Source organism: Gadus macrocephalus, chromosome 19, assembly GCF_031168955.1.
Source record: "Gadus macrocephalus chromosome 19, ASM3116895v1".
NCBI classification, from domain to species: Eukaryota; Metazoa; Chordata; class Actinopteri; order Gadiformes; family Gadidae; genus Gadus; species Gadus macrocephalus.
In genome coordinates this window covers 1403298-1421967 of record NC_082400.1, presented here as the reverse complement: position 1 = coordinate 1421967, position 18670 = coordinate 1403298, and the positions used below count along the sequence as shown (strand labels likewise).

The window sequence follows — 18670 nt, the reverse complement described above, 5'->3', positions numbered from 1 at the left end:
GTAGCACAATCGGTATAAGGCTTCATCCGATCTAGCTGTCCCATGTAAACACGCTTGGTGTGTCCGCTCCTGACTGCTCCTCAGGGAGCCTCTCGCTCTCTCTCCCTTGCTCCCGCTCTTTCGCTCTTTCTCTCTCTTCACGCTCTCTGTTTCTCGCTCTCTCTCTTCACGCTCTCTCTCTTCACGCTCTCCTTTGCTCTGCCTCCCCACCCTTTCCAACCTCATAAACCAGCAGGTGTCAGTATCCAATCATGGTTAACGATGGCACCCTGGGGAATATCAGCCAATTAGCTGAGAGCTGGTAATTGCTGCGTAATGTTGCGTGTAGGAAGGCATCCAGGGCTGAAGATTAAATCTATAGGTCATCAGCTATAATGCTGCTGGTTACAACAAGGCCTCACCACAGTGCTTGGTCAGGAGTTTACTGCACGTTTGTGGTTTAAGAAGGACCTGAATTTAATTAAATGGCATATCATCATTCATTTAAAAAGGACATTATTTTAATAAAATAATTGTGTGTGTATTTGTGTGTAATATAGTGTCTGTCTGCAGTTTTTGTCTGAGAAAGTTGACCTTTCAACCTCTCCTGATAAACCAATCGAATGTTTCAATCGTGTAGAAGCTCACTGACTTCTGCATGTGTCAAATATACCTCCAATATATATCTTATCTTATCTCTAAACTCGGACTGTTCGGACAACTAGCTCCAGCTCAAAGTGGATATTCCACTAATAAATACAAAACGTTACCCAGTAAAATAATAGGTTTAGTTCTCCAGTCAAACTAAAGCTCATGCTTGATTCTGCCCCAGGTGTCTCTGCTAGATAAGAGAAGCTTGGCTCTTTATGGCCGAACAGGCTTCTTCCCAGAAACCCTGAAGGGATGGCCTCCTCCTCCATGGTCCTGAGTGTGGAGGCTGCAGTGCCATCAGACATAGCCTCAGAGGTGATGTAGCCTCGGAAGTGTGCTGAAGTAGCCTGGGAGGTGGAGGTGGGCTGACGTAGCCTGGGAGGTGTAGCCTGGGAGATGTAGCCTGGGAGGTGTGCTGAAGTAGCCTGGAAGGTGGAGGTGTGCTGATGTAGCCTGACATAGCCTGGGAGGTGGGGGTGTGCTGGGGTAGCCTGACATAGCCTGTGAGGTGGGGGTGTGCTGGGGTAGCCTGACATAGCCTGTGAGGTGGGGGTGTGCTGGGGTAGCCTGACATAGCCTGTGAGGTGGGGGTGTGCTGGGGTAGCCTTGGAGGTGTCCTGGCGTCACCACACTAATTCATGAAGGATTATTTGTCTGGAGCCCTCAGTTCATATTCAAGGGGAAATCACCGGCGCAGACCGGACTGCCTCTGGATGATACTGGAGAACCTTTCAACCAATCAGAGCAGCAGAACGGGTCAGGCATCGGCGGCCACCTCTCTTGGCCCTCGGGTACACTCTGGAGGGGAGCATCCACTTCACTGTCATGTTCGATCGCTCTTCATTTCTTAGAGTAGTGGCCTCATGCTGGACTGGTGGATCTCAGAGGGTTTGATGGCCTTGTACTCCGTACCGATGCTCCCTCACTGCCCTCACACTGATGACCTCCCAGGTCCCTCTCCCCCTCCCCCCCATCATCTAGACCAGCTGTCTCAGTTCCCGCCCGACCCTCTCCAGAAGATCTCCCGTTGGTTTGTTCACATGACACCCAATCATTCCCCTACTTGGTCACTTACCAAACCCTGGACCAATGAAACGGGGACCGCTTCCGTATGCCGCTGAATAAATTCCTCTTTAAAAATAGTTTCAATGGTTTCTAAACCAACATAAAAATAAATGCAGTATGGGGAATATAGTGTAACAATATTACAATAACATAAGTGGTGGCTCTTTATCTAATAATGTATTGTTGTATCTATTTCTGCCTGGTCCTTTGGTAGTCAAGGTGTTGAAGCGCAGCACGTGGCTCGCATTAGTCTGTTGTCTGCTCTATCTCTGGTCCATTTTAAATGCAGAATAATGTATTTTATTAGTATGATATGTCAAGCACTTTGCATCTGCTTAACCTTCCTGTCGTGTTCAGGTCAAATTTGACCGATTTCCATTTCGATGAATCATAAATATTGTGTTTTACATTTATTTGTCTCAAGGGCTTATGATTTCCTCCACACTAGGCATTTGAACATATACAATTGAATTTGTTCTCTGTTTTGATTGTCTTTTTTTTTACAATAAATGTTAATTTTGGAATCCAACTTTCAATTTCTCTTGTCTATTTAGTGCAGTTATTCATGTAAACCAGTTGTCTGATATATTGTTTACAGGTTTAAAGGGAGTTAAATACAATTTGGTGATGATCAATGGTTTTTGCGTTGATGTAAGAACTGGCCGGTCAAATTTGAGCACCAAAGTGAGGGGTGAAACGAATACGACACAAAGGTTAAAAAAAATTGATATTATGTTTTATCAAAATACTTTTGTTGTAATAAACGTAGAATCATAAAATTATCTACAGTTGGCCAAGGGGTTTGCATATTTCCAGCAATACCAGTATACCCTTTATGTATGAGCAGACGCAGTTCGACTGATACAGAGAGACAGACAAACGTACATACTGCCATAAGGGTAAGAGTTCTAGATGATTGAGTTCATGCCTGGAGCTAGAAACGTTTTGAATGCACAGTCTGGCAGCGCCGTTCTCCTGGGGGCGATTTAGGAAGAGGTTGATATTTGTGTCCATTAGGGTCTGCATAATCGACCACACAGGCACATAAAACACTCTGCCTGTCTAAACTCTACACTGGTTCCCCCCCCTTGTGTGTGTGTGTGTGTGTGTGTGTGTGTGTGTGTGTGTGTTAGATCTTGGTGGGCGAGGTTTGCATGTACGTGATGCGCTCCACCAGGGACGCTCTCCTGGTACAGGAGAGGACCATCGTGACCGGAGACTGCTGCTACCTCAACCCTCTGGTCCGCCGCATCATCCGCTTCATAGGTAGACGGACCACCATGTGCCGCACACATGCAATTAAAGGGGCTTGCATGTTGACCCCACAAACACACATTTACCCCACATACACACACTGACCCCACATACACACACTGACCCCACAAATACACACACTGACCCCACAAACACACACTGACCCCACAAACACACTGATCCCACAAATACATACTGACCCCACAAACACACACTGACTCCACAAACACATACTGACCACGCAAACACACCCACAAACACACTGACCCCTCAAACGCATTCTGACCACACAAGACACCCACAAACAAACACTGACCCCACAAACAAACAATGACCCCACAAACACAAACTGACCCCACCAACACACACTGACCCCACAAACACACAATGACCCCACAAAGTGACACTGAACAAAGCTATTTGTGGGGCAGGGGCAGCACCTGAGCACAAACTTGAGAACACTAGAGTCAGTTTAGCTCATCAAAGCAAGTAAGGAAGCACTTTGTTGGGTAGCAACATTAAGCCAGCAGGTTATGTATCTAATGCCACTTTTCCACCGCACATGTAGCTCGACTCGACTCGACACGACTCGACACGACTCGACACGACTCGACACGGTAGCAGCACGGGTCCTTTTCCACCGCAAATAGTACCTCCTGGACGTGGGCGGGGTCGGCTGCGCGAAAGGGCCGTGACTTATTTTTGTATGCGACGCAAACAACACCTACGCAACCCACACATGGACAGAACCCAAATAACAACAATGGAGGACATCGATGCGATGGTATTCGTGTTCGTATTATTAGCTGGCATGTTGAAGAAGTTGAAGAAGTGGAATATGTTGGCTGCGGCGCTGCTATGGCTGTTACCGGCATGGTTGCCATGTCGCTCTCGTGACTTCGTCACACTCTCTGGCCAATCAGTGGCCGGCCGTCTGCCGACGTCACCTTTTAGCATCGGCTCAGCTCGCTTGGAACCTAGAGCGAGGCGGTACTAGAAAAAGCAGCCACTTCAGATACTTCAGGTACCAGATACCATGTTTTCGCGGTGGAAACGCAAAAAATGCGAGTCGAGTCGTGTCGAGCTGGTACCATGCAGTGGAAAAGCATCATAACAAGTCTGTGGCTAAACCACAATTGTTGCAGTCTGAAATTCCTAAACAGGCTAGAACTACAGTTGTGTGTTTGTCAACAACAAGACGGTGAACCAAAGTGAGAGCAAAATGTGCTTTATATTCAAGCTCAGTCATACTATGGTGCTTCCACGCCCATTGGATAGGAAGAGGAAGGAGGGTAATTTCATGGACAACCGCTCCACACAATCATCATATTTCACAGCCATCAGTGAGCATGCCCGACCGACGTCACACCCCTTAGTGGTTGGGCAGAGCTTGCAGTCTCCAACATACAGAGTAATAAATCATATTCATAAATAAAATGCCTTTGTTTCTCATATTAAAATATTATTATTATTATAATGTTACTCGCCATTAACCTACTATATATATATATATAAATGTATGTTCCTACCCTTTACTCTATTTTATTTTTGTAGACCCTCCACTGTACTGTACGGTTTTACCTCTATACTCTGATCCATTCTCTTCACTCTGCTCTCCACTACTGTACACTATCTGTTCTCTACCCTGCTCTACTCTTGGGTCTGTACTGTATATATATTTAGTCTGTGCTCTGCTCTATCTCTTCTCTACTCAAATCTGTGTTCTCTACTCTAATCTGTGTTCTCTACTCTAATCTGTGTTCTCTAATCTACCGTATTTTCCGCACTATAAGGCGCACCGGAGTTTAAACCGCAGCAGATAAATTTAATTATGTGTACATATATAAGCCCTACTGGACTATAAACCGCAGGTGTTTTAATGTTTCATTACCATTAGGGCTGGCCCGAATGCCATTTTTCAGGCTTCGAATACTCGTTGGTTTTTCCGAGCGAATATTCAAATACTCGTTCCAGAAAAAAACAACATCAAAAACAACATAAATAATCCCTATATACTTCCTGGAACCGATTTTGACAGTATCGGCATATTTTTTTGGAAGATTTAATAGCTTTTGAACGTTAATTGATGGCCTGAGTAGGTTGAAGTTCCTTAGTTTTTCCCCGTGAAAGCGGACAGCTGTTGCTCCGTTCCAAATCAGCTGTCCTCTGCCATCTCAGCCCTTACGGGAGCTTTTCAATTCATCCTGGAACGTGCATCTTTTCAGGGAATTTGTACAATAAATGGGTATCTAATACCGAATCCATAACAAATACCGAATATTGATTGTCTTATGTGTCCATATTATATCCATTATATTGTCTGGGTATTCCCAAGACGCTCACGCTCTGCAGCAAACCAGTCACAGTTGATTGGCGCGGCGCTGTACAGCGAACGTAAACAAACAACTAAGCTAAGGTTAGCATTTCGCTAAGTATTACTTTTCCTCCCGAGATCCCGCTAATGTTGTGTTATAAAGTAAAGGGAAACAAGATATCTATTCTTCCTCCACCTCTTTCGCTTCTCTGCTTGGTGTCGCTGACGCTTATAGTTTGCCTCCCTCGCTCTGGTAACGTCACGTAGCCTACGTGAAAAAAAACAACGAAGCTCCGAATACTGATTTAAGCTTCGAATACTAATTTTCCGAGTGGCCGTTAGCTGTAAAAATCCATATATTAGCCGCACCGTTATATAAACCGCAGAATCGAAAAATGGGAAAAAAGGCGCGGTTTATAGTCTGAAAATGACGGTAATGTGTTCTCGATTCTAATCTGTGTGCTCTTCTCTAATCTGTTCTCTACTCTAACCTGTTCTCTACTCTAATCTAATGTGTTCTCGACTCTAATTAGTGTTCTCGACTGTAATCTGTGTTCTCTAATCTAATCAATTCTCTACTCAAATCAGTTCTCTACTCTAATCTGTGTTCTCTACTTTAATATGTGTTCTCTACTCGAATCTGTGTTCATGACTGTAATCTTTGTACTCTAATTTGTTTTCTCTAATCTGTGTTCTCTACTCTATTGTGTTCTCTACTCTATTGTGTTCTCTACTCTACTCTGTGTTCTCTACTCTACTCTGTGTTCTCTACTCTAATCTGTGTTCTCTACCCTGTGTTCCCTGCTCTAATCTGTTCCGTACTCTAATCTGTTCTCTACTCTAATCTGTGTTCTCCACTCCAATCAGTGTTCTCTAGTCTAATCTGTGTTGTATTTTCTCTACTCTACTTTGTGTTCTCTACTCCAGGTGTGTTTGCCTTCGGTCTGTTCGCGACGGACATCTTTGTTAATGCGGGCCAGGTGGTGACTGGCGGTCTGTCTCCCTACTTCCTGTCCATCTGCAAGCCCAACTACACTGGCGCCGACTGCCGTTTACACCAGCAGTTCGTCGCCCATGGCAACGTGTGCACGGGCAGCGCAGCGCTGGTGGAGCGTGCACGCCGCTCCTTCCCCTCCAAGGATGCCGCACTCAGTGTGTACGCCGCCGTCTACCTGACGGTGAGACACACCACCCATAAACACACGCATGCACACACTCACACGCGCACGTAGACAAATTAACACAGACACACACACATACGCATACACGCAGTCACACACACATACGCATGCAAGCACGGAAAAACACACACGCACACACGCATGCAGACACGCACATACGCATGCACGCAAGAAAATGCACACACGCACCCACGCACGCAGACACAGTAAATATTTTTATTTTTAGTTTAGTAACATGGGGTTGTTAGTTGAAACCCATGTTGAACCACCCCATGTTTGGCCCTTCTGATGATGGCTGCCGTTACCCAACTGAGGCTGTAAGGCCCTTAGTCTCAAACAGAAGTCACGCACCCTTCCTTGTTTCCTACAAGTTCTTTCCTGGGATCTAACTTGGCTTTTTAGATTAAATGAAACCCAACCTTCCACCTGCGCTTTGAAATATACCACAGGTTGTAATAATATTGAAATTATGATAAAGAAAATGTTCCCATAAAAAAAAAAAAAAAGGAACCAAAAGCATTTGCATACTGAATATTCGATTTGATTGAACGAATATCAGAATATTCAAATATTCCGGATTAGCACTAGTCGTAGACCATGTGTTTAAGGGGCTACAGAGAGACACACACACACACACATGTATGTACACATGCATTCACTCATCTATCTAAGTATCCACACACACTCATACATGTACACGTAAATTACTTGTACAGAGGCTAGCATCCCTATCCTATTGGTTGGGATATTAACCCCATCTTCTTTGGCTTTGGGATATAACCACTTAACACATTTCTGTTAAAGGGGGATTTAAGGCCTTTAAACTTTGTAGGACAACTTATTTATGTATTCCTGACATTCATTCTCAATGAGGCAAGAATGTTTCAGTCAATTTTCCTTTCAGTTTTCATTTAGTCTCTAATATCCTTCATGGTCTGCTGAGCTGGTGCTGGTGGAGGACTTTAAGGCAAATCTTTCAGTTGCCAATTAAGCAAAATACTGTACTTTTTAACAAAATAAAACGGCATAGTTACAGTTGAATGACGTTAAGAACGTCTTTCAAGACCTAAAAGAAAAGTACTTTTAAAGGCGAACAGTGTTTATCTAAAACAGAGTTACGAACTGAAAATTACCAATAATGTTTGGGACCTTTGCAGTAGTATCATGTATTATTAATATTTCTCTCTGTATTCCGACTGCTGCCGCAGATCTGTTATCACAAACATCTAAAGCTTTTAAGTAAAAATAAGGATAATTAAGTATCTTTTCTTGAATAGCATTACACTATAAGGGGGAGAAGTCTGAAAGAAGAAAACAGACTGCCACTCCTCAAGTGTTGAGATTGTGTGTTATGAAGGCGATGGCCCTGGGAGGAGACAGAGCCTCATCCTGAAATGGATAACCATATTGTGGGAGCAAAGCTAAAACATAAGTGTACGGAGAGGAGGAGGAGTAGCACAACATAACAACCTTCTAAGGGCTGAGGAGGTGCATCCAAATGTGGGGTGTCATGAACTAGGAATGCATTTGAAATATATTGAATTCAGAGAATTCAGATACCAGTCATCAAGGGGTAGCTAGGAGCCATGGCGTCTCGCTCATCGACGCTTGGAGGCAGACTGCACTGGGGAATAAAACTCTGTACCTCCTGGGAATTGTACACCCTCTGACAGCAGACTTTCCACCTTATATCTTGAACAAAGCGTGCGAGCTGCAAGGGTTATTTTCTGGTTAGGAACGGACTGGCCGTTGCAAACATAACACTAAATAATATTATCAACTATTAACTATTGTCTGGTTCGGAAATGATTATTACAAATAAACTGATGATACAATGCTGGTTTAAATGATAGTATGCTGAAGTCACCCCCACGTTGTGTATGACTCTCCACTGCCTGCCTCTCCCTCTCTTGTTAAGCATATTTAATTGCATACTTTAAGTAAAGTGAGCTATCAATGGAGCATGCTGTAAACACTCCTAAAAACACACTTCACTTAGGAAACACTCTCACCAGGGGCCCTATCTTCTACCCAGCGCAATTTACTTTCTACACTGACGCATGTCTCGTTGCTAGTTTGAACCCGGCGTGAAGCTGATTTTCCCCCGCAGCAAACTCGCACCACTACACTTCAGCCCTGAGAGGCGTGTCGGCGAAAAGCAGAGGCGTGTTCCTGCTCAAATGATACATGGTGCTATTTTACTGATCGAAAAAGCCATTGCGCCACTGACCGAAAAATACCCGGTCTAAGTGCAATAGTGGATAGCGCAGTTGGTGTTGCTAATTTGACGTACCATGGCAGGTCAGAACTGCAACATTAGCCTTCACACCAGTAGGCTAAACACAGCACAAACATGCAAATGATTAGCCTAATTTAAATATTATGATGATGATGTGGGTTGTGGAAAAAAATTAATCCATAGGGTTGCATGAATTAACACTAGTAGGCTATGCCATTCGTTATAGAATAATAATAAACTCAAGCAAAGTAGGCTATATCCCAGCCTTCCAAAACAAAATCGAATTAAGGGTCAATTATAACGTTGGTTAAAGGTCCCACGGCATGAAAATCTCACTTTATGAGGTTTTCTGACATTAATATGAGTTTCCCTTGCCTGCCTATCGTCCCCTTGTGTCTAATACTTGCGTTCGGTGTAAAACGAGCAGTAGGTATCCTGCTCGCCGTTGAAAAAATGGAAGCTCAGGCGCGCTGATTTGGAATGTGGCCCCATATGTCGTCATAAGGGGCCAAGTTACCTCCCCTTTCTATGCCTTGCACGCCCAGAGGATTTGGCCCGCCAATTAGACAATAAGCTACGACTGTGCGAGCTCTGAATGTGTGTGTGTGTGTGTGTGTGTGTGTGTGTGTGTGTGTGTGTGTGTGTGTGTGTGTGTGTGTGTGTGTGTGTGTGTGTGTGTGTGTGTGTGTGCGTTACAGTGTGTGATTTCACACACTGTAACGCAAGTGTTGTTATTTGGATAACCGTTCTGCTGTTGGTGTTATGGCGCATAACACGTCGGTTCTTTGACGTCTCTGGTATTTCCACAACAAGACTGTAGTTGGGGTTATCTCAGCCATGGTTGAGAAGGAACTGGGGGAAAGGATCTTTGGCTTTGACTCCCTGAAGCACATGAAATGCGACATGGAGGAGAAAGGGATTGTTGCCAGCCGGCAGCGGGCTGCATGCGGTTCAGTCTACTTCAGATTGATATGGAAGTGGAAGAACCAGAGATGTCGGAGAACCCGAGATTCATAATATCGTCTGGAGGCGCACACAGCTTTTGGCCGTGATAATATATATTATATGATATAGATATCTAGGTATTATATTTTATTATTTAGATATAGAGCTCCAGGATTCCCGCCGGAGCACCCGGAGTGTTCTAGAATGTTCACAGAATTTTTTTATTTACTCTCCTCCTCATTTGCATTAAAGCTACGGACACCGAAACGACGCGTTTGGGGAAAGCTCAATGTGCGACTGACTCGTAGTGGCTATAATTCTGCACCACAACTGAATTTCGGGAAAGTCTTCAAATACTGTGTTAGGAGCCCACTTAAAGCATCCATAACGTAGCATGCCATGGGACCTTTAAATTATTTGGGAAAGAACAGTTGATACAGCGGTAAGAACTTGGATTTAAAAACAATGCTTCCGCAAACACCGTACAGCAAACACATATTTTCTTGACATAGACATCTTGTACAAGCCCATAACCTTTAGGATTGATGAGTATTTGATCGTGAGAAAACATAAGTTTACAGCGAGTGAGTGTAAAAAAGAATGAATGAATGCGGGTGATGCTTTGCGCGTGTTTGTGCACCCATCTGTTAAACACATGCAAACTAAACTCGTAACACATAATACAGTCCATGGCAATGTATATTAATGGGGGGACACTTGCATATTATGAACACAAGGCGATAACGATAATGTTTACAATAATGGTAAGTGTGAGAAGGTGAAATCCTCCCCCTTCTCACTGTCTCGCGTTAGAGCAATTAGTATTATTAGTATTATTATTATTGTGTGTTTGTGTGTAATCCGCCCACAAAGCTACTTGCGCTTCGTGCTTCTCACTTGCGTTTCAGACCGTTAAAAAAGGGCCGCAGGTCAAAAAAAAAAAATAATAATAATAATTTTGATGGTGATTTAAGAGAAACAACGACAAATACAGTTCTCCCCACCTCCTTCTCTGTGGAGTGACATTAATGAGGCATGCGTTGTTAATGTCTACCTCAGCTCTAAGGAAAGTTTACATCTCTTACATGTGTCTGTCTGATTTGGAATAATGGATTTAGAAAGGTGTGCATTCAAAGCCTGACTGCGCATGGGTAGAAGGTCCTGTTCAGGCCCTTTGCCTCTCCCCCTGAGGGAGGGATGAGGATCTGGGGGGGAAGGGTCCCTGGGCGTCTTCAGTGCTAACGTGCTCCTCTCCTCCAGATGTACATCACCAGCACCATAAGGACCAAGTCCAGCCGGCTGGCCAAGCCTGTGCTGTGCCTGGTCACGCTGTGCTCCGCCTTCCTGACCGGCCTCAACCGCGTGTCCGAGTACCGCAACCACTGCTCGGACGTCCTGGCCGGTTTCGTCCTGGGCACGGCCGTCGCCCTCTTCCTGGTGAGACTCCACTCAACTTCACAGGGGTCTGGTTCAGATAAGGTCACCGTCAAAGGCTCCCTGCTATATTTCATCTAGACTATCTGTATAATATTCCATCTATGGTTTTATCTTCAGAGAGAGTGAGAAAGACACCGCGAAATAGATGCTTTATCGCTGTATCTATCTGTCTATCACTCCCTTTATCAAGCTTGCTCTCTCTCTTTGTCTGTCTCTCTCGTCTTCTCTCTGCTCTCGCTCTCTCTCCCGCTCTATATCTATATCTATAAAAATATACATAGATATTTCTCTCTCTCTCTCTCTCTCTCTCTCTCTCTCTCTCTCTCTCTCTCTCTCTCTCTCTCTCTCTCTCAGGGCTGTCAAGCGATTCAAATACTTAATCGCATGTTTTCCATAGTTAATAATCACACATCATTTGTTTTTATCTGTTCAAAATGCACCACAAAGGGATTTTTTTTTACTTGTATATTTGTCCATGGGAGTCAACAAATAATGCTAGCTAAAAATGTATGTTTATATTTTATTGTACATCAAGTAAGAACCTAAACACAATTTAGTGTGTCCAACCTTTTGTCTAGCCTTAACAAAAAAACAACAGGCTGAAACCATCTGGGCAAACATTTACGATATGCTTAAATCTCGACTTACAGCATTAGAACGATGATTAGAAAGATGCTTGATGATTTAAGACCTGCTGCTAGCCCTCTTCTTTTTATTTCCAAAAAAGCTCACATAGCAACTGTTGATCAACGGTATATGTATTTTTAGTATTCATTGATTGGGATTTATTCAAGTTTTGCACCCGTTTTGCACCCGTGGAATCAAGTTGATCAATGCATCATTGGGTAAGGAAGTGAGTCAAAACAACAGTAAAAAATGTCCTCATTAATAACAGTTTGCTAAAGGAGCCTATACAGATTCAAGTCTTTCATCGCAAGCTTATTCTTGTTTTTGAAGAAAGCCTAGTTTTGCTTCCCGTTTAACTTTTGACATGCAAGTGTGCTTGGTTCATGCCGTTTAGAGACCTCATTATTTTGGGAATCATTCGCTGATCCCCCATTAAAGTCAGTTTCACATAAAGAAGATAGCAGCAGGGGGAGCAGCCTTGTCCTGTGAGGGTATGGATACTTCAATAGTTACAACCAACAGGGGATGTGTGAATAATGACGAGCACAGGATTACTCTTATATGCTCAAACCTAAAGAATGAAACCCACAGACGGGGGGAGTGAAGCCTGCTTCCAGTGAGATGCAGGCTGGTTATTCCTTTAACTCAGATCAATGAAACGGTCTATATGTTAATGGTTCGGTGTAGCCTGCCTCTATGAGAGTTTTGCGATTTTAAGAGGAAGTACGTTAAATGATGGACAAACATAAGTTGCCTCGTCTTGTGCACATTCGACTTTTGCACCATAGTTTGTGAGTCCCCTGGTCGGCTCCTGTAGCTGCTCATGGCCATCTGACCATAAGTTCACGCTCGTCTCTCGATGAGATGGAGGTCTAGCTGAGCACGTCGCAGCCGTCTAAAGGGCCGTGTTAGGACGTCAATGCATCCACATTCATTGTGGCTTTCACAAAAATTTGCATCAACATTATTATTGCGTTTATCACCCTTAATATCTATATATTGATCTAGATCTAGAAATATTTAGATATAGCTATATATATGTAGATATCTATATCTATATAGATAGATGTATAGATATATCTATCAATCTGGTCCTGTCTCGCTCCACTGGCAGAGCAAGGCATACACACTGCCAGGGTTAGGGGTTTGATTCCCACCGGGCCCCCAATGAATTGTACACAAAGGGGTCATCCAACAAACGGCCAAGCCTGCATATATACTGGATATTCCCCATCTCTGTGTGGACGTTGGTCTGTTACTCCGCGCGGCTCCAAAGGCCAAACCGGTTCATAGTATAGCATGTTGCTGCTGCCCTGACCTCTGGAGGGTTGGGTGAACCCAAGCAACACGCGGCCGGAGGGCAGAGCGTGTCTAGGGGTGAGGGAAACAGGTTGAGAGGCGGGTGAGAGGCGGGCGAGAGGCAACTTAAAATTGCAACTGTTTTGGTTGACTAGGCAACCGAATTGTATCCATCCAACCTCAAAATAAAATTGGGAGCATTTGTGCAAAATGTATTTTTATCCATACAAACCCAAGTTGACACTCTCAGTATGTGCCCTTGTTCAGATTAATTCACTTTGTCTTTTTTGTTGGTACATCAATCAGTACATTAAATGAAACCTGTTCAAATTAAATACACACCATGTTGCGCTGCCATTGCGTGTTTGTAGGGGTGTTCCCGGGGGAATGTACCATTTCGGTGGGGTGTTTATTGGTGAATACTTAAAATATGCAGGGCTACATTGTAAGATCTGAAATTGTTTTTTATGGAAACATAATGTCCATAAGTTTAGGTGTATTGCTCTTTTGTTAAGTTTCAGTAGGATAACTTGCCGAATATACTAGCAAATGTTGAATATTGTTTTTGGATTGCTGGATGTAATTCACTTAGTACTCTAAAACATTTATGTTTAAGCTTTATTGTGGGAACTTTTCCACCCCAAAAAAATCTATTGTTGATGCTCCCTACTCTTCATTAGGAGGTGCCTCTACAGGTCTGTGGGTCCTCCTAACTTTATGAAGATGGGCGCAACAGTCCTTCCAAGCAAAAGGATTAATGTGGAGCTCAGGGCGGGTTGGATATTACAGGGAGACTCAGGGACTGCAATGCAGGGGTGAAATGGATAAGAAGAAAGTGCAAGGGGATTGTAGAGAATTATGAAGCGTTTCTGAATTAATATGGGTCCCAACTGTATTTCATGAAACGTACGTGGAGTGCTAAGTATGTTTTAAGGTATTGCCTTGTTCATTTGAAAGTCAGAAATGAGAAATGGGATAGGAATGGTCGTTCAGTTATTCTGTGGTGAACGTGAACAGGTTTCTTAGAAGGGGATAGACTAGTAGAATCAGGTTACGGTATTAGCAGGTTTGTTTCTATAGCTCACTTCAAACACAAAGTTCTGTCAGATGCCTTTACAAAGACTCCTAAAATGCAACAGTGCAGAAATACATTTGAATAGAAAAGCCCCTTCAGAAGTGTAGTGTCTATAGTAGTTTAGTATATGCTACACATGAACCTCCTAAAATGGCGCAAATTAATTGGTTCGCGATCTCGGGATATTGGGCAATCCCATAATTGAGATCTCAAACTCGGGATATTGCGTGGAGGTGTTCTCGTCACGCTAATAAAAACAAATATATCCTGGCAAAAAGTGTTATCTTATTTAATACTTCAGGCTCCATGAATAGTGGGGAATAGTCTGTGAAAAGTGGGGAATAGACCCCTCGACCTTCAGTCTCAGGGGCTATTCCCCACTATTCATTTCGCCTTCGGCGAATAATTGTTAAATAATATTATATGATCCTCTAGTATAGAGGAGACCCTGTAACGCGGCATTGGTACTGTGGTGAGGTGCTAAGGTTGTCCATGCTGCTGAATACCAAGAAGAAAGCCAAGGTAAACACGCAGAGCTGACCTCTGCAGTCTCCAAACCGGGGGCCGACCGACTAAAAGAAAGGGAAAGCTATCTCAGAGAGCCAGGCTATCGCATCCTCAGAATGTCTGACAGCAGCAGCCTCCGCATGCCAGACGGAGAGACACACAGGAGGCAGAGGGCGCTCCCTACATCACCAGGCATTTATTCAGCCGTCGGTCAAGCTTTATTGAACACAAGGGAGAGGGAGAGAGAGAGGGAGGGAGAGAGATGGAGTGAGGGAGAGACTAAAACCAGACTAAAACAAGACCAGACTTAAAAAAGACCAGACTATCACAAGACTAAAACAAGACCAGTCTATCACAAGACTAAAACAAGACTGGGACAGAGCGGTCTTAAGCGGGTCAGAGCGGCCAGCCTTCCCCCTCTGCTGTGCTGAGTGTGTTGCCGGGCTGTCAGACGGTGTTCAGAGGGAGTCAGCAGGGTGAGGGGCAGCCTCTCTTATCACATACTCCTCCTTGAGGGCTGAATGGTTTAATCCAGAAGCCGCTGCTGTGATCTAGTTTATTCCTCACGCCTTGTACATGTGCTCTAGTGGCATCAAAGTAGATTGAGGACCTAAAGGAGGTTGCCGTACATTTAATACCGTAGCTTAAGGGCACACAGTCCCCTCGTAAACTGTCGGAATTGACGCTGGAAGAAGGGCGGAATGTTTTTTTTTAAATAATACCTGATTATTTACGTTGTTTGGCAAAGACAGAATGTTTTAATGTAGACTGACTGTAGTTAGTGAGGCGAACTACAGTCAAAGCAGACAATCAACATTGGGTTAGCTAAAAAGAAAAAGAAAATGCATCAGTGCTGCTCAAACTAGTTTCATAAAGAAAGTAGTGGACAGAACCAGAACCACGTCTGCGGCACAATAGCTGTTCATGTTCGAGTATGTTCTGGGTGTTATGACCAGTAGACATTGAATTTGTGAAATGTAGAGAAATGCCTGATCCATTTTTCTTCGGACGTTGAGTGTGAAGGATCTGAGCAGATCCTGGCCAGAGATATTGATGATGGTGCAGGTATACACAGCAACCCAGGTCTATTAGCTGTACGCTCATAAATAGTGGCAGTGGGGTGATTAACAGGCCGTGCATGGGCTGATCAGGAGAAAGGGCTCTGAAGGTTGACAATGATTAGGAACCAGTCCCTGCTTCTATTCCAGGGTTCCTACCTCGAACGAGTGGATTCCGGTTCATGTTTGGTTTGATGGAAAACCAACGTTTCCAGAGTGTAATTCAAAGGCATTGTGTTCAAGTGCGTCCAGTACAATACGCGCATGGTATGACCCACTTCACCTGGGCATCTACAAAATAAGTTTAGGAGGATGTGACAGACACTCATCAGCAGGTGGAGAGAGAGAGGGAGAGGAGGCATGATAGGTTAGAAGAGATGGGGAGGAGGTGGAGAAAGAGGGGGAGGAGGCATGAGGAGGTGAGAAGAGATAGAGGAGGCTGATGAGGAGAGACGGGAAGAGGTGAGGAGAGATGGGGAGGAGATTAAGAGACACAACGAGGAGAACCAGGATGAGGTGGAGGGATGAGGAGGTGGCAAGGAGAACGTTTTAGGATTGGCAGAAGGAGAGAACCTGAAGAGGAGGGGAAGAGGGATGAGAGATTCAGAGGGAGGGGGGGAGACATGGAGATAAGGAGAGGGAACTGATGGTATAGATGATCAATGATAATTTCTCCGATAGCTGCTTCTCAGCTGTAGGTCAGCATCACCCAACAGTGAAGACATGTTACCTTACTCTCTCTCTCCCTTTGTCTCACTCTCTAATCGTGTGCGTGTATGTGTGTGATCTAATCATAGTGGGTAATGACCCCCTTGAGGTGGGTGTCGACAGTGAACCATGTGATGGACGGCCATCTTGGTCCTCAATAATTGGACAGAACACACACACTCTCTCACACACAGACCGAGATTGTGTCGCCTCTGGAGTTTGATTAATCGGGTAAATGCAGCATGTGCATTTACCCAAATGAACTGAACATGTGCAGGTTCAGTTAAAGTTATGCGACTGGGATGGGTTCAGTCAGGTCGTGCAGGTGTGATATTGATCAGCTATTAAGCCATTTCATAATCTATCACCGGTGGGAGTCTGGGGAGAGGCTCCCACTGGACTACAGCACTATACTACAGCTATTCTCCAAAACAATCGTGTTCATCAATTGTTGGGCTTCTATCGTCTGCTCTATGGGCTGTTTCCTTCCTCGTTTATATCACACCAAAGTTAACAGTGTAGCATCAAAGTATTCCTCTAGCACCCTTGAGGCCCCCCGGGTGTATGGCTGTAGGTCCGGGGGTACTGCCCAAGGGGGGAGGGGAATCATCTATAGGTTTGGGCGGACAGGGGACCCCAACCCCTGTGACCGCACTGCAACACGGGGGCAGAGCCAGCCTTCTAGAGCTTTCTAATATACCACGGCGCTCTACAATACCATATACAACGCGAGGCCTCTGTCAAACATAGTTAAGTCAATTTACTGAGATAACCTTTAAAGCAGCATGAGAGATCTTTACTGATCAGCCATGCAGCTCTTTCTTACGTGGCGTAGTGACGCCAGAATAAATGGGCCATTGACAGTGCAGCAGATAGCGGTATGCAACCCTTATGGATGTAAGCCACCGGTAGACTCGCCGAATGAGAGGAGCCCCCTTATTCAGCAAGTGTCCAGTTTCCAGACATTGTTCAAAGACTGAGCTTTTTTGCAAACAAAATAAGCTGTATTGATACTGTTGTCAAATCACAGATGAAGCATTTTGATCCCCGTTCCCATTCATATATGACCCTATGCAGGAAATTAAAGTTAACATTTCTGGATTAGAAATGCATCTGAAATATAACTTCCAGACCTTTTTACTGATTAATAACTGAACTAGGTGTTCAATGTGATCCTGTTTGCCATAGCTTTCTATTACAAATGACTGCATGGGAATATTTATTATTCAATCTTCTTATACCTTTATTATACATTCATCTTCAAATTCTTATCTTATTTTATGATTTAAATGTCTTTAAAAGGTCACCCCTCCTCTGAAGAGAGCCTGAGTCCCTCCCTTCCACAGTCCGCCACGAACCATAGAAGAGCACAACATAGTCGACAGCTAGAGACTGATCAGTCCCTGATACAGTTTGGACTGGGCTGAATTACGCAGAGGATTTATGTCAGTTAAAAGGAACCTAGTCAAGAAGGTCCGAATTTTAAAAAAAACGGTCCTAAAACAAAATTATTATGGCTACAAACCCAAAAGCCACGTAAGTGACGTTATAAAATGATCTGGAGTCGCTGTTGTTGATGATTTATTTGTGCAAGACAAGAGATGTAGTGCACTTCACATAAAACTAAATGTTCGTATTTTTCAACAAACTGCGACTTTCTTAAAGGTACATATTATACCACCAGATGTGAGTGTGATTAGCCTTCGCAAGCTGTTTTGAAAAATCTGCCTCTTCTGAAGGTGGACATGCCCACTTGTGATGTCAGAAGAGGCAGATTTTCCAAACGGCATGTAACGGTTAATCTTAGTAACATCTGATGGTATAATATGTCACCTTAGACTTCAAAGGTATCTTTTGAATTCGTAAACCTCATACATGGCACATTTCAAACGGAAAGAAAAAATGGCTTCTCTATCGCCCGTGACTACCATATACATATTCTTTCAGAAATGCGGTCGGATGGGTGACAGCAGAAGGGGAGGGCCTTTGTGATTGAAGGATGTCCGCCTGCCTCTAGTAGAGATGTACTATATGGCTGTTGTAGAAGGTTCCTACTGCATATGAACTGGACAAGTGTTTTGTGAACTTCTAGGTCTGTGTTTGAGGGAGGTGTGTTTGGGTGAGGTGTGGTTGGGTAGTGTGTGTTTGGGGGAGGTTTATTTTGGGAGCCATGTGTTGGGGAGGTGTGTTTGGGGAGGTGTATGTTTAGTGGAAGTGTGGGTCAGGTTTTTGTGTTTCGGGAGGTTTGTTTGGGGAGGCGAGTGTCTTGGGGGGCTTGTTAGTTTTGGGCGAGGTGTGTGTTTGGGGGAGGTGTGCGTTTGGGCGAGGTGT

General features: G+C 44.1%; 1 protein-coding gene across 4 annotated transcripts in view; it reads left to right on the top strand.

The window, feature by feature from the left end:
* Positions 1-18670, top strand: part of plppr1 (phospholipid phosphatase related 1) — a 92353-nt gene that overhangs the window by 61909 nt on the left and 11774 nt on the right. For all 4 annotated transcript variants that reach the window (XM_060038840.1, XM_060038838.1, XM_060038837.1 and 1 more), the window contains 3 exons: positions 2829-2961; positions 6191-6441; positions 10889-11065. In XM_060038840.1, the coding sequence (XP_059894823.1) occupies positions 2829-2961; positions 6191-6441; positions 10889-11065 (561 nt within the window). The remainder of the gene's footprint in view (positions 1-2828; positions 2962-6190; positions 6442-10888; positions 11066-18670) is intronic.